This window comes from Neopsephotus bourkii, unplaced genomic scaffold (genome assembly GCF_033783945.1).
Source record: "Neopsephotus bourkii isolate Nb327-2 ecotype Australia unplaced genomic scaffold, CSIRO-AGI_Nbou_v1 NB_1778, whole genome shotgun sequence".
Lineage (NCBI taxonomy): Eukaryota > Metazoa > Chordata > Aves > Psittaciformes > Psittacidae > Neopsephotus > Neopsephotus bourkii.
In genome coordinates this window covers 1234433-1248815 of record NW_026902252.1, presented here as the reverse complement: position 1 = coordinate 1248815, position 14383 = coordinate 1234433, and the positions used below count along the sequence as shown (strand labels likewise).

General features: G+C 49.4%; 1 protein-coding gene across 4 annotated transcripts in view; it reads right to left on the bottom strand.

Annotated features, from left to right (window-relative positions):
* SPEN (spen family transcriptional repressor) overlaps positions 1-14383 on the bottom strand; it is a 66954-nt gene that overhangs the window by 3155 nt on the left and 49416 nt on the right. Inside the window, exons 8-11 of one of the 4 annotated variants that reach the window (XM_061379510.1) lie at positions 14056-14169; positions 12756-12869; positions 10951-11051; positions 538-8461 (exon numbers count right to left, since the gene is read on the bottom strand). In XM_061379510.1, the coding sequence (XP_061235494.1) occupies positions 538-8461; positions 10951-11051; positions 12756-12869; positions 14056-14169 (8253 nt within the window). The remainder of the gene's footprint in view (positions 1-537; positions 8462-10950; positions 11052-12755; positions 12870-14055; positions 14170-14383) is intronic. The other 3 variants (XM_061379512.1, XM_061379513.1, XM_061379514.1) reach the window with 3 other exon arrangements.

Genomic DNA, 14383 nt, shown 5'->3' with positions numbered 1-14383 from the left:
AAGCAAGGTTTTAGGCAATGGGCATATCAGAACTTGTTAATTCAATGACAAAGCTGCCAGCACACCATCAGATCGCTGGTGGAGAAATCTGGGTCTCACAACACAGCGTCAACCCCATTCCAAGGCCACCCCAGCAGACTCTTACCCCTGAGAGCTGCAACCACAGCCCCTGAATCCTGCCCTGAGCCTATTCTTAGCCACAGCATCCACCCAAGGATGTCTGACCTATGCACTATCTCAATGCTGACAATTCTTCCCCCAACACCTCTATGTCTAGAAACCAGTAGGCAGCTTCACACCTCCCAGTTTGAGTCCTAGAGTGGTCCAGAAAACGGGTTATTTTAGCTTCCTCTAATGCTGAGCAGCTTTCAAATCCCAATTCCAAACAGAAGTGGCTCCTCTTGTGCTATAAACTGGAGCAGGGCACGGAGACTAACCACAGAGAGCTGAACCCGGCTCCTGAGGCCAGGCAGGGCCATGGCAGGGCTGTTAATAGCTCAAAGCACTCCAGGTTTCAGGTAGGTTTGCATCTCTCACCTGAGACGGGGTCATGCTCCGGGAAGGCAGCCCGATGGGCGAGGCGCCGGGGAACTGCGGGTGCCCGAGCTGTGCCGCGGTGTGGTAGTTCCTCATGTCGCCGTACACGGACCGGTAGTCGTGGAAGGAGCTCCCCGCGGGGTGCATGATCTGTACCCCATGGGGTACCACCACCGGCTGCGACAGGGGCAGTCCAGGCAGCTGGCTGCTGGAGGGGACGCTGAGGAGCCGGGGTTCGCTGTGTGGAGAATGAGCCATCTTCCCTTCTGAGGATTTGGGGGTCTCCTTGCCAGGCTGCGGGGTTTTACTGACAGGAGGAGTCTTCACAGCCCCTTCGGGCGTTCGGGATTGTCTCGTCTCCGAGTGGTGCTCGCCCACCGCAGCCATGTGCGGGTGCATGATCATCCGCACGTCCCGGGGCACGTTGTACTGGTCCAGCCTGATGCTCGTGGGGTGCATGCGGTAATCCGGCTGCATCACCAGCACGTCGGACTGGACGGGGGCCGGCCCTCGGCACACCGTGGTGTGGTGGTAGTGCATCTCCTCCTCGGGGGGATGCTGAGAGGACAGAGGAGGCATGACGATGTCTCGTATGGGAGCTGGCTGGGGCGTGCTGGATCGCTGCGTTTTGATCTCTATCTGGGGTTGCAGAGCAGCTCGGGGGGAGTGGAGCGCTTCCGGGCGGATGCCGTAAGGGATGCTGGAGAGAGGAGGGGTGTTCATCCTCACCTCGCCTTGGGACAGATGGCCCAGGGACACAGTCTGCGTTACGCTGTGAGGGGGCATGATAACAGATTGCTCGGGATGCATGCTGGATATGTACTGGGGAACGGGAATTCCGGGCGCCAGCATGACCGGGGTGCTGCTGGATAACGCCGGGGACGAGGTACTGCCGGGGTGACAAGCGCGGGGGAACGGTGACGGCGAGTGCCCGCTCGTACGCGGTGAATGCGGCTCCTGTTTGGTGACCCCCAGGTGGGAGATGGCCCGGTCAGTCGGGGTGCTGGGTCCCGAGCTGACGTGGTTCGCTTCCGAATGCATCTTCCCAGAGAGGGAAGGGTGGTGAGGGCTAACCCCAGGACTCAAGTTGGAGGGCTGCAGAGTCTTGGTCTCCACTTTCAGAGCGGCTGGGTCAGAGAGTTTTTTGTTCACAACCATCTGGTTATGGACGAGTACGGGTGGAGTGTTCACAGTCTGTGTGAGGACTTTCCCAGGCTGAGACGCTGGAGTCTGGACAGAAAGGTGGGACGAGTCGGACTTCTCCTGTTTAATGGAGGAGATGACGGGTGACGTGTTATAAGCTTGTGTTCCTAGTACCAAAGAAGAATGGGTGGAAACGGTCCCGTAGCCTGCCGAGGTCTGGGAGCCTTTCGGCGTCGGCTGAGATGGCGTGACGGGTTCCTGTTTAATCTGAGACTTGGACACAGACTGCTGAAACTCGATATCCACCGCGCTGGCTGGCGGGATCTGGCTGATCTTGGCACTAATCCGCTGAGGGCCTTCTGTCTTCTGCCCCGAGTAACTCAGAAGCACTACACCTTCCGAGGTGTTCACCCGCAGCCCCGGACTGGAGCCAGTCTCTACAGGCCTCTCCTCGATAATAGACATGGACCCCGGGTGAAACCTGCTGTTATCATTTGTGCTTGGCCTCTGCTTGAATTTCGGTGAGGGAGCGTTGACCAGACACGTCTGGGTTTGAGGAGCCTGCTTCACCAAGGTGATCCTGGGAGCCTCCTCCAGATCCATGCTGTGGGGCATCCTGCTTATAACAGAAGTGGCTTTGGGAGCAATCACGGTGCTCATCTTCTCCTTCTCACCAAACACGGGTGCCTCGGCCACCGGTGGGTCCAAGGCGTTGGTGATGGGAACTGCTGGCTTCTCCTCCGAAACCGGCTTTATGGCCTCGATGGCGGGGTGGAGAGGTGCCTCCTCCAAGCAAGGCGCGCTCACCGGCTCAGCGTGCGTTGTCGTCACGTGCGTGGAGGTTATGCTCGTGGCTGAGACATACTTGGGCTCCATGAGGATCTTCCTCAAAGTGCTGGAGTTTGTGTCGATATCAGACGCCTTCGTGTCCGGCGGGAGAGCAGGCGGAGGCGTGGAATGGGCACGGGGCTCCTCGTGCCTCACCATCCACTCTGGGACCTTGGCAGCGCCAGAGTGAAGGGGCACGATGGTGGCGGGCACTGGGGTGGGCAGCTTGGCTGCTGCCACGGCCGAGGGGACGGCAGCAAGGGTGGTGTTTGGGGCACTCGGTGGTGTGATGGGCACGTTCTCCATAGGCGACCGTATCTTAAACCCGCTCTGGCTGCCCTCCTCGAGGGGGACCGGTGGGGAGGCCAGGTCCAGAGGAGCTGGAGCTGGTGCTTTTGGAGACGTGCTGCTCTCAGCAACAGCTTCGTGTGCGGCCACGATGTCAGCAGCTGCAGCCTTGCCTGTGTCAGAAGCACTTGGCTCCACCGGCACCTGAGCCACGGCTTTTGTTTGCTTTTCCTCCTTCAAGACTTCTTCTGGCTTTGCCTTGACCTCGCTGGCAGGGGGGGACTTGCTCTGCAGCCTCTCCGGCTCAAAGGCGTTGACTTCAGCAGCGTCCCCCTTTCTGCCCGTGCTCTTTTTGCGTCGCTGCCGCGTGGTTTTCTGACGGCCCTTTTCCTTCCGAGCAACTTCAGCCTCCTGCAAGGCCTCTGTCTCCTGCGCAGAGTTGGAGGATTCGCTGAAGCTGACTTCAGCCTCCTTGCTCTCTGCTTCTACCACGGATGGGGCAGAGCTGGGAAGCGGCTGCACCGCAGGCTCCATGACAGCCTCAGTTTCTAGGATATTATTCACTGCCTGATCCGTCTCGGGCTCCATCTCCTCCTGAGGGGACGGCAACGCCAAGGGCTCGGTGGCGATTTCAGCTTCCGATTCAGCAGGGTATGTCGGGGGTGCAGGAAAGCTTTCTGTCTCTCCAGAGATATCATTAATGATGGAGCCGATGGCCGCTGCCAGCTCGGTTTCACTGGCCTGATGCGCGGGTTTATCTCCCTCCTCCTCCTGACGAACTTCAGGCACATCAGCCGGTGGCTCTTTGTAGGCAGCTATAGATGGAGGAGTTTCGGTGAGCTTTGCGATGTTCTCCACAGCCTGCTCCAGTTCAATCTGTTTTGCCAACTGGGCAGCTTCGGGGGACTGCTTGGCTTCTCGGATCACCTCCTTTTCCGTTTCTGGGAATGAATCTTCTACGTCGTTCTTAGCAAAATGAGATGCCAAGATGTCCTCTTTCGGGGGGCTCTTCATTTTGGCTGGTGACACCGCCACCGGCTCTGCCTCGTCCTCAGTCGGCCGCAAGGCGCCCTTGACTTCATCCACGTTGAGGCGTATTTCCACGTTTTTGAGACACACAGATGCTTTATCTACAACGGTTTTGGTGTTTTTGTACCTTCCCCTTTTGGATTTCGTAACCTTTTCTGGTGCCGACTTCTTCTCAATGATCTCAACCGTGGGGATTTCCAGGTGGGTTTTCTCCACATCCAGTTCTTTCCTGTCACGTTTCTGCTCACTCGCTGCCGGCTCTTTCTCAGTCACTTTTGCTTTATTGCCGTTGTCACCAACACTGGATTCCTGACCGCTCCTTTCAGCAGCATCTTCAGATTCAGCCACTGCATCAGCTTTCGGTTCATTCTTCCCCTTCTTCCCCTGTTGGCTGGCTGCAGCTGAGGAGTGACTGTGTGTTAGCTTCTGGGACCTAGGAGACCTCCAACCTTCGGCAGGCTTAGGAGCTTCCACAACATCTTTAGCATCAGCCTCCTCCACCTCCTGCTGAACCGGTTCTGTCTTTATTGGAGAGATGTCTTCCTCCGGCTTACGGCGAGTTTTTGGAGGTCTTCCCCTCCTGGGGGTGGTAGGAACCGTTGTCACTGCTTCCTGCGGTTCCTTTTCCCCTCTCTTCCTGGTGGATCGAGTGACCTCCACAGAGTCCTTCACCGGAGAAGGGCCTTCATTGTCCCCTGTGGTAGCATAGACTGACCTCACGTTTCTGCGCCTGGTCCGGCCTATAGGCAAGCTTGGCTCCACGTTTTCTGGCTCTGCAGCAGAACTTGGCGATTTAGCAGCATTCCTCGAAACCTTCTCAGCCTCCACTTTCAATTCCGAAAGCTTCTGCGTCTCCCCCCGAGGAGAGCTCGACCTCTTGAGCTTTTCACGGTCAATCCTTTCGCTCTTCCTCGTGACGGGCTTCTCCAGGACATTTGCTGCAGCCGACTGCACGGGAGTCTTGGAGCGTTTACTCTTGTAGGACTTCTTATCTTTTACCACAACCGGAGTTTCCACTTCCATATCATTGTCAGAAACAGGCGGCAGGACCTCGGCAGCCACCTCCACCTTCTGACTCACACCAGCATCAGCATTGGCGGAAGGTGGAGGATTTTCTTCTTTAGATTCAGCAGCTTCCTCGGACTTTGGAACCAGCTTGGGTGGAGGTGGAATTAACTGGGCAGCTTCAGGTTCTGGATCTACACTGTCTGCTTGGGAATAGGAAGATCCAGGGGTAGGAGGCTTGGTATCCAAGTATGAAGGGTGCTCTGTTGCCACAGCGTCTTCCTCCGGTGTCAGGGTTGTAGCAACAACTTCTTTACTGGCTTCTACGACTGGTAGGGGCTCTGTTTGCTCGAGTGGTTCCATTTTGACAGGAGCAGCAAGTTCAGGGAAAGGTTTCTGCTCCTCTGCTGCAGAAGCAGGTTCAGAAGCTTTTTCTTCTTTTACAGAAGGTGTTTCCACCACTACCTTTTCATTCACTACCTTCTCAGAAGCAAGTGGTGCTGGTTCCTGTGGCAGGACAGTGACTGAAGAGGGACTGACCACTGAGGGAGTTTTATGTTCTGGTTCTTTACTATCCGGAACAGTGTCTGGTGTTTTTGGCCGGTTTTCTTTATCTTCCTGTTTTTCCACTTCTTTTGGTTTCTGGTCTTTCTCTTTTTCTTTCTGCTGCATTCGTGTCAGTTCAATAAATCTACTGTGGAAGAGAACCACTGGCTCTTGCACCAGGTCAGCCGTGCTGTTGGTCCCATCTGAGGAGGACTGTCTCCCATACAATCTACCAGAGATGAAGTCGAGATCATCATCTTTTCTCTCTAGGTGCTGCAGGCGTTTGGAGTCCTGTTCAAAGATTGAACTATGCAAAAAACGAGAAGCAAACAGTTCCTGTCTCTCTTGCTCCTCCTCTTTATGATCTTCCTTCTTATCATCCAGTTTTCCACCTTCTGAATCAGTCCTGATCTTTTTCTTTTTCATATACCAAGATGGAATAGGTCTGGGAGCAGAGTCAACCTTCTCTTTGTCTTTATTGTTTCGAAAACTAGCAAATCTTGAATCCCAATCTAGAAAGGACCAGTTTTCTTCTCTGGAGGAAGACAGCGATTTAGCTCTTTCAAGCAAGGCCTTGGTGTCTGGTGTGATTGTCTTGTCCAATGCAAAAGAGTAAAATTTGTTTCTTTCTAAAGAACTTGACAGTCTCTCCTCTCTTTCACGTAACTTCTCTTCTCTGTCCCTTAATAAAAAAGACAACCTGGAACTCTCTAACAAGGACGAGGCTTTTGGGGAATGGGACTTGTTTTCATTGTCATCATCTGAATCTGAAGGCACCTCCCCAGGCTCCAGGTCGCGGACGGAGCGCTTGCGTATGCTGTCTCTCTTGACGATGCTGCTTGGAAAGCTGATATCGACTCTCCCAGGCTCCTGCTTCACTTGTGTTTCCCACCTACTCGAGTCCTCTTCAGAACTCAGTACAGAGAGTTTTATTTTAGCCATTTCTGCCATCTGCTCCCTTCTGCTGGAATCATAAGGATTGAATTTCAGCGAGTCCTCCCTCACAGTCATGTTGGAGTATGAAAGACCCTTTTCTTCTATTTTGGGTGACTCTTTGGTTTCCTTCAATGGCATTAGCCTCGGAGAATCGAGTGTGTCGTCATCTTCATGGAAAGGGAAGTGCCTGATGCTAGGAGAACAGGATGTCCTCTCAGAGTCCTCACTCACCTGACGAGAACTTCTGTAGTTCCTCTCTCTTTTAGTGCTGATTTCGAAGTCAAACTGGTCAGTCTTTTTCCTTTTACTTGGTGGAGAGTCATCGGTGACGTCTTGCGGTGGTTTTCCCACCTCATGGACCAAGCTCCGTCTTTCATATTCATCCACATCTTTCTTTGGACTGCCGAACTTCTCGGACTTGGCGATCTCCATTTCCAGCTGCTGTTTCAACCTGCGACTCTGCTCCATTTGTTTCCTGTAGCTCTGTGTGTGGTCGATGTCAATGCCGATTTTCTCCTCCGTATCAGTCGACTGAGGTTTCTCTTGGCCAAGTTTATGGTCAGGTGTGTCTTCAGGAAGACTGGAGTAATTTTTCCTTGTGTCCTCTCTCTCTGCTCCTTGATCATCTAGGAGCTGTACCTGCTTATGCTGCGGTTTTACTGGGTTCAGTTTTTTAGCAGAGAGCTCCTGAACCTCTGCTGGTTCATCAGCTGCCTCCATGAGCCTCGCCTGCAGATCCAGGGTGGGACGCATGCCGATCCCACCAACATTAAGAGTCTCCTGTATTTCTTTGGGGCTGGTAACAGGAATAAGTCTTTCCAGTTTGAGTTTTTTAGATTCCCTTTTAAGCATCTCCTTCCTCAGTGGTTTTCTCTCCAATTCTCCTTCCCTTAACATGGTCGCTTCTCTAGATGAAGCTGTTGCGTCAAGCTGTTTCTTCAAAACCATGCGTGCATCTTCCTCATCTTGGCTGCTTCTTTTTGCTTCCAGTTTTTGCCTGTCAGGCTTCGGATTCGCATCAGCAAAACGCCTTTTACGAGCCTCCAACTTGTCTAAATCCACCGCATTGGCCCCCTCAGAAGTTTGCTCTGCCTTCAAGTGCTTTTTAGGTTTCAGTTTTCCCTCCTTATCCACAACTTCTACATGACTGGCAAGGGCTTTCTCTTTTTGTACCTTGGTTCTGGCAGGTTCCAGTTTAGACTGATCAGACTTGGTTTGCTCAGCTTGAGATGTCTGTGTTTTCTGCTCAAGAAGCGGGGATTTCATAGTGTCATTGTCAAGCTTTGCTCTCAGTTTCTCCAGAGCAGGCTGATCAATAACCTTCCCTTCCTTTTCTTTTACTCGGGTCAACACGACGCAGGGCATTAGTTCCAGGCGGTTTTTAGCTGTCCCTTCTTTGTCACCTCTCTCTTTACTCTGTTTACTGTTACCCTTCAGTTTTTCAGGGCTGGGCTCTCTCTCATTCTCCTGATCTGTTTCGGAAGACTGAGAGCTGGGCGAATGGATTTTTGCTTTCCGTTTTTGCTTATCAGTCTTTTCCTTTTCCAGTTTTTCCGGCTTCTCCTTCCTCACCAGCCGTTTCTCCTTGTCCACCCTCTCCTGCTCGAACACGCGCTCCTTCTCCGCCTTCTCGTTTTTTGTGTAACGTTCCATGCGGGCTTTGTCGAGTTTGTCGTATCGCGGAGGGGACAGAGAGCTGCAGCTGCCGCTGCGATCCGATGACCTGCTGTAAATCCTCCTCTCGGAATCGCTCTGCAGCCGCTCCGACTGTGACGGGGATGCTCCGGGGCTCTGCGGGCGCCGGGAGTGCGTCGGGCTCTGGCTCCGCTCAATGGGTCTCCGTTCGTGGTCTCTGTCCCGATCGGATTCAAACCGTTCCCTCTCCCGCTCTCTCTCCCGTTGCCTGTAACTGTACTCCCTTATGTCCTGCTCGTAAGGATCGCCCCTGTAATCCCTGTACTCGCGTGGGTCGTCGTAGTAGCGTGGGTCATAGTAGTCTCCTTGGTAGGGATCCCACTCCGCGTAAAATTCTCGGCCTCGAGCCGGGTATTCTCGACGAGGATCTTCAGGGTACGTCCCTGGAGTCCGAACAGTCTCGTAGTAAGTACGATCAGGGGCGTACTCGTAAGATCCTCTTCGCTCATCTCTGCTAAATATGAGAATAAACAAGTTAGTTCTCCTCCTCAACTGTGTTTTTTGCTATGTAGGAGAATTGTTTTACGGCAGTTTCTTTGTATGGAGGCAACTGTACAGAGCTGCACACAGAGGTTTCACAACAACAAATCTGTGTGCAGTGAATTAGATGCTTTGTGAGCTTATCAATTCACTGTTGCATTTCTGCCAAATTCAAATGTATTGTTAAATTAAGGTAAAACCTACGCCCTGGGTATAGTCCAGCATGGTGAAGACCATCCTCTCTCAACTACCTGAAGCCTACCTCTGGAAAGTTGAGTCAAATCAGAATTCAAGGTTGGATCCTCTCCACTACTAAGCAGTAAAGTGGTAATAAGGTTTCTTTAAAAACCCTAAACCCTGTAAGTGAGCCTTTAATTCCAGAACCAGCTCTTTCCCTGCATGTGCAATGCTGACGTAGCCTATTTACACTAAGACCAAGTCAACAAAAATGAGCTCAGGTGAATTCACAGGAAGCACTCAGCAAAATAACTTAAGCAATTGATGTTATTACCTCAATACCTCCAACAGCAAAAATAAGGCATTTCTAACCCTGAACGTGCCTCTCAGGTAGAGGGCTGGCAGCGAGCTGGTGCTCCCCTTCTCCACCATTACAGAGGGTTTTGCACACTGTTTCACACACGTTTACTTGGCTTCACAGTTTCTGACTGCATTAAAAGCTGACAGCTTTCAGGTGTTAAGAAAGGACAAACCTGAAAAAGAATGCTAAGAAACAAAACATGGAAGACTACAACCTCATTCTGCAAGGCAAGTGGGATGTTGTGAAAGGCAGCTGTGAAGTTAAAAGGATTAATCATGGGGTTTGTTTAGGTTTTTGTGGGTTTTTTTCCCTTCGGGTCCCACTGAGACTGGCTACAAACACAACCTGAGAGAACCTGGTGAGCACAGATCATAGCGTCATGCAAGGGAGTGCGATGTGCCAGGAGGGCAGAGGAGGACCAGGAGATGCGGAATGACAAGATCAGCTACAGAGCTCACTCCCTCACCCCGGGATTCATTATTCCTAAGTATCTTGTAATGACTATGTGAGCGTAACAATGGGAAAGGAAAACCAAGACTAACATCTACCCAAGTACGACACTGTTCCAGAGATCAGTGTTCTACTCAGAATTACTTCACAGCAGAGACAAGCCCACCTGACTCCTGCACGTTAGAAGACATCTGATAATGCACTTCTCTTTCCTGAAGCTGGTGTAGCTCAGAGGAAATCATTACTGACTGCTTGCTGGTGCATTCCAACATCTGGCAAGGACTGGGGAACACACACATTTATTTGCATTATGCAAATCCTGATTGCCAATTGCCAAACCCTTTTCACTTTTAAATCCAGCTTTTTTGCATGTAAGTTAGATCAATCTATTTTGCTGCGAAAAAACTCACTGAACTGATCTAACTCACAGGCGTAATCAACGTCCTAGAATCATGGAATGGTTATGGTTGGAAGGAAGCTTAAAGCTCCTCTAGTTCCAACCCCTGCCATGGGCAGGGACACCTTCCCCTGGAGCAGCTTGCTCCAAGCCCCTGTGTCCAACCTGGCCTTGAGCACTGCCAGGGATGGGGCAGCCACAGATTCTCTGGGCACCCTGTCCCAGTGCCTCACCAGGGAAGAATGTCTACCTAATGACTAATCTTTATCTACCCCTACATCATGCTGGGCTTATGTAAAGCAGAACCCTAAGAACTAAGCCAGCCTCTGAAGTTAATAAAACACAGATGTTTTATTCAGCCACTGGAGAAAACTGAAGCACAAAATGGGGACTGCTGCTGTGTCAGGCTGCTCCCAGCCAGGGACTGCAGAAATAAGTGGCCTTGCAGGGGACAGAACCCTTCAGCATGTGCAAAACTGCAAGACACCACCATGGCAGATGCTGCAGAAGGGCACCAGCACAGAACACGTCTGTCATGTCAAACAGCATGAAAAATAAATGGAAATACAGCTGCAGCCTCACCTGTAGGCTATTTCTTTATCAAGTTAACAAATTAAACTGTTGAAAAGGGGTAGGTGGAAGACCAAATTTCATTCTCTGCTCAACAGATGAGCAGCAGTAGTTTACCAGACTCTATAGACATTGTTAACATACATGTTTCTCTTGGGGAGAAGATCAACTGTTCTTCACATTCCTGAGAAGTGATGAATGACTCACAACTGTGTCCTGGTAACCCACCACACTAACTGGATGCTAAATATAGAGATCACAGACAGAGCCAAACCCTCCACCCCAGTATGAATTTCAGTACCCACTACACTGCAGCTGTGTGATATCCTGCCTGCCTCGATCTGCACCCTTCCAGACTGACCACCTAGATTTGTTTAAAATAGAAGTACTGAAAAGGTAAAAGACATCAAAAATACGCTAAAATCATCTTAATAAAACTTTAAAGTATATTTGCAGTTAAAGACAAGGGTGGAAAGGAAAAGACTGCAATGAAGATGTTGACACATGCCTTCTTTCTGCCAGCATTTCATAAAAGTCTCTGATATCTTGACCCGTTTTCTCCATGGAATGATAAAATGCCAACTGACTTTCTCGATTTGCGAAGTCCACCTGAAAAATAAAGGGTAAATCATGTTCAGTGAGAGAAACATCCCATTTTTGGCAACATTTCACTGCCTGCTTCAGCCTGAAGGTGGGAGCAAAACTGGGAAGTGGGGTAATATTTAACAAAACCCATGTCAAACACTCCTCAGGAGTGGCCCTGCCCATCCCCAGGAGTAAAGACCTTCCTCTCTTAACTCAGTGAGGCTGTGTGGAGCTACCTCCTACCTCCTAACCACCTCCTTACTAGGGTATGTTGTTGTAGCTGCCACACCAGAAGCTTCTGCGCAGTAAACCAGCAGGAAAACACACATTATTATCGTGGTATTGACGTTTTCAATACTACGACTCCAATTACAGTTCCAAAGTCCTTGTTATTGTGGTATTGACGTTTTTAATACTACGCTTCAAATTACAGGTCCAAAGTCCCTTTTATCTGACAGCAGGTCAGCACCGACCTATTTCAGGCTCCGTGCTATTTGCCCAGGGTATAGAGCAAGGCAAGAGCAGGGATGGGAAAGGAACCAGACCTCCTGAACTGCAGCTCTCTGTTCTAGCTACTCAGAGTTGATGTTTTCTAGCCAAGGGTGACAATACTAAGGCGCTAACAGCATAGCTGATGCAAAACACTCAGGATTAGAATGAATTTAGCAATGTGTATGCCACATAATGCAATATTTTTAACATTCTAGCTCCTTTGTTTTTAATCAGCCTAGACTCTGTGCCACCACAGCAGTAGAGCACAGGCGTACGTGCAGCAAGGGTGTTGCTTATTCCAAAGTCACTAAGTAGCAAGACCCACAAACACAGGACGTGAAACTTCTGAACGACCACGTTTTATGGCATATAAAGGCTCCTCATATTCAACCACCATGCTTAGAAGCTGCAGTATATCCAACTCCTAACCCCAAGGGGTGTGAGGTTGCTAATACACCAGATGAGGTTGTGAGGCTGTTAATACACCAGATGAGAGATCATGCTTGAAATCACTCTTTAGGAGAGAAGAAAGGAGGAGGAGGAAGATAATTCAGAGGGTTGGCCAACACCTCACGCCCCCAATTAGTGCAACTCATGGGACAGTCATAACAGGTATTACCACAGTCACCCAAATCCAAGACATCCCTGTAAATATGAAGTGCTGCTCCAGGAAAAAGTGCTTTCCACCTATTTTTAAAAACAGTGTTTTTAATTATTACTATTTTTAATCTGTTACAAGGAAGGAGCTGCATCACAAGAGCAGACCTGCATGCTTGGGTTGCTGTACTCTATGATGGGCATGTAAGCCACCATGGGTCACCTCGGCCAGGTCGAGTGCCTGGACATCAGCATGGAGCAGTTGAAACTGGAGCGACTCACCCCCTCCAATTCCACTTTTCTAACTTGAAAACGGACGAAAGTTTGCCTTGGATTGGGGTAAATGCGGTAGTAACACGGACACCAACACTCAGGAGCTCAGAGAGACAAGTTCAGTGAAACAAACGGCAGAATACTGGAGAAGGCTTTATCTAAGTAACAGTTCAAGATCCCTAACATCTTGATAAGCCGAGCATAAAAAATAATTTAAGCCTTTGATGCCTGGGACATGTGTCCCACTAAGTATTCCTGTTGTCTGGCAGTCTGCAAATGCCAGCGCTTAAGGGGGAAGGCCTAAATGCAATTTGTTTCTCTCTTTTTTGTTTGGTTTGGGTTTGTTTTGGAGGTCATTCTGCACACCTTAATTTTATTCCCACCGATTTTCCTCCCCTTGGTCTCTTTTACAGCTGCTTGTGCATATTCAATCTCATTGTAGAGAACCAGGGCCATGCCTTTTAAGCGGTCAAACACCACCTGTAAAAAACAAAAAAACAAAACAAAAACCAAATAAGAGCCTCATCCACAGGACTTAGTGTCAGTCCCAACAAAATCCTAAGTCATGAGGATACCAGTAAGGAGATAATTTTTTTTAGCAAGGTAAAATTTTCCAGGCTTTTCTGATGAGGCATATTGTAATGGAGAGACAATAAAAGGACACGGGACTGCTTTGAATTGTGGATATTGTGGCTTGAGGTATATTATGCCTTTATTTTGTTTTTCTGTATTTTACTTATAACTTTTGTCCTTTGGTGACTGAGTTTCATAGTTTAACTTTAATTATTTTTAGGTTTCTAAAAAAAAAAAAATCCAATGTGTTTTAGGGGGGAAAAAAGGTAAAAGGAACATTTAATCCCAAAATGGAAACAGTTTTTGTTATCAGTCTGCAGTACCACTCGTCAGCTGCCCAATTGCCAAATGTCAGCTCCCTTTACAACATTAACTTGTTATTCAAGCAACAACAGCTACAATCAAGAATGTCAGAACTGCAACAGAAACCCACAAAAATCCTTGCAGGAGGCAAGACCCTGATCCTGTGCATATTTATGCACGCTGCTTGGCTTTAAGCGCATTCATGTCCAACAGATATACACAGGACAAGTCATGTGCTGAAGTTTAAGCACATGTGTAGATCGGTGGCACCCACCCACAGTGGGGCAGGTAACACACTCCCACTTCATGATATGGGCAGGCTGCACCATCCTTGGCTTTCTCTTCTTGCAGGTACTCTTGTCAGTGGGACTATCCCAACTGCTTACAAAAAGTCATTTTTTGGCCTGATAAGGGAAGAAAAAAAATGGTATTTATGTCTAATTATATCATTAGCATGAGTGTAACTATGGAATTCAACTGTTCCTCCTTCTGAAGCAATTTTGCTGGGGAGAGACTGTACTGCACAAGAGCAACAAATGGTTTCCAATACTTGTTATCTCGGCTCATTCAAAATCCTTTTGGTTGTTATTTTCCAAACACCAGAAGCAGCTGCTCCATGTGTTGGATCAACCCAGTGCAAAGCTGCAGAGCCCCAAGAGCCAGATTACACCCCAGAGAGAATTGCTCTACCTGAGCTATAAAGCCCTGGACAGTCGGGGTTGAAAGGACAGGATGGGAAGAAAGGAAGACAGTAACAACTTCAAACCACACGCCAAAGCCTCCCACCTACCTTCACCACAGGCCCGTATCGGCAGAAATGTCGGGTTAAATACTGATCTGTGACGTTGGTAGAAAGCCCATCTAACCATACGCAGTTTGTAGGCATGCTCTTCCCAAACCCCAGCTGAACACAAAAGGGCAAAACTTCCATCAGTACAATTCAGAAGAGTTAAAGTGACTGAACAGAACACACCTAATTATGTGCAGAAAACTAAAGGCATTTTATGGGTTTTCTAAAATTAGCATCTCGTGCAGGTGCAAGACAAAAATCAAATAGCAATTAATGGAAATAACTGTGCATGCTTAAACAAATACAGTGTTTGACAACATTCTGCTCT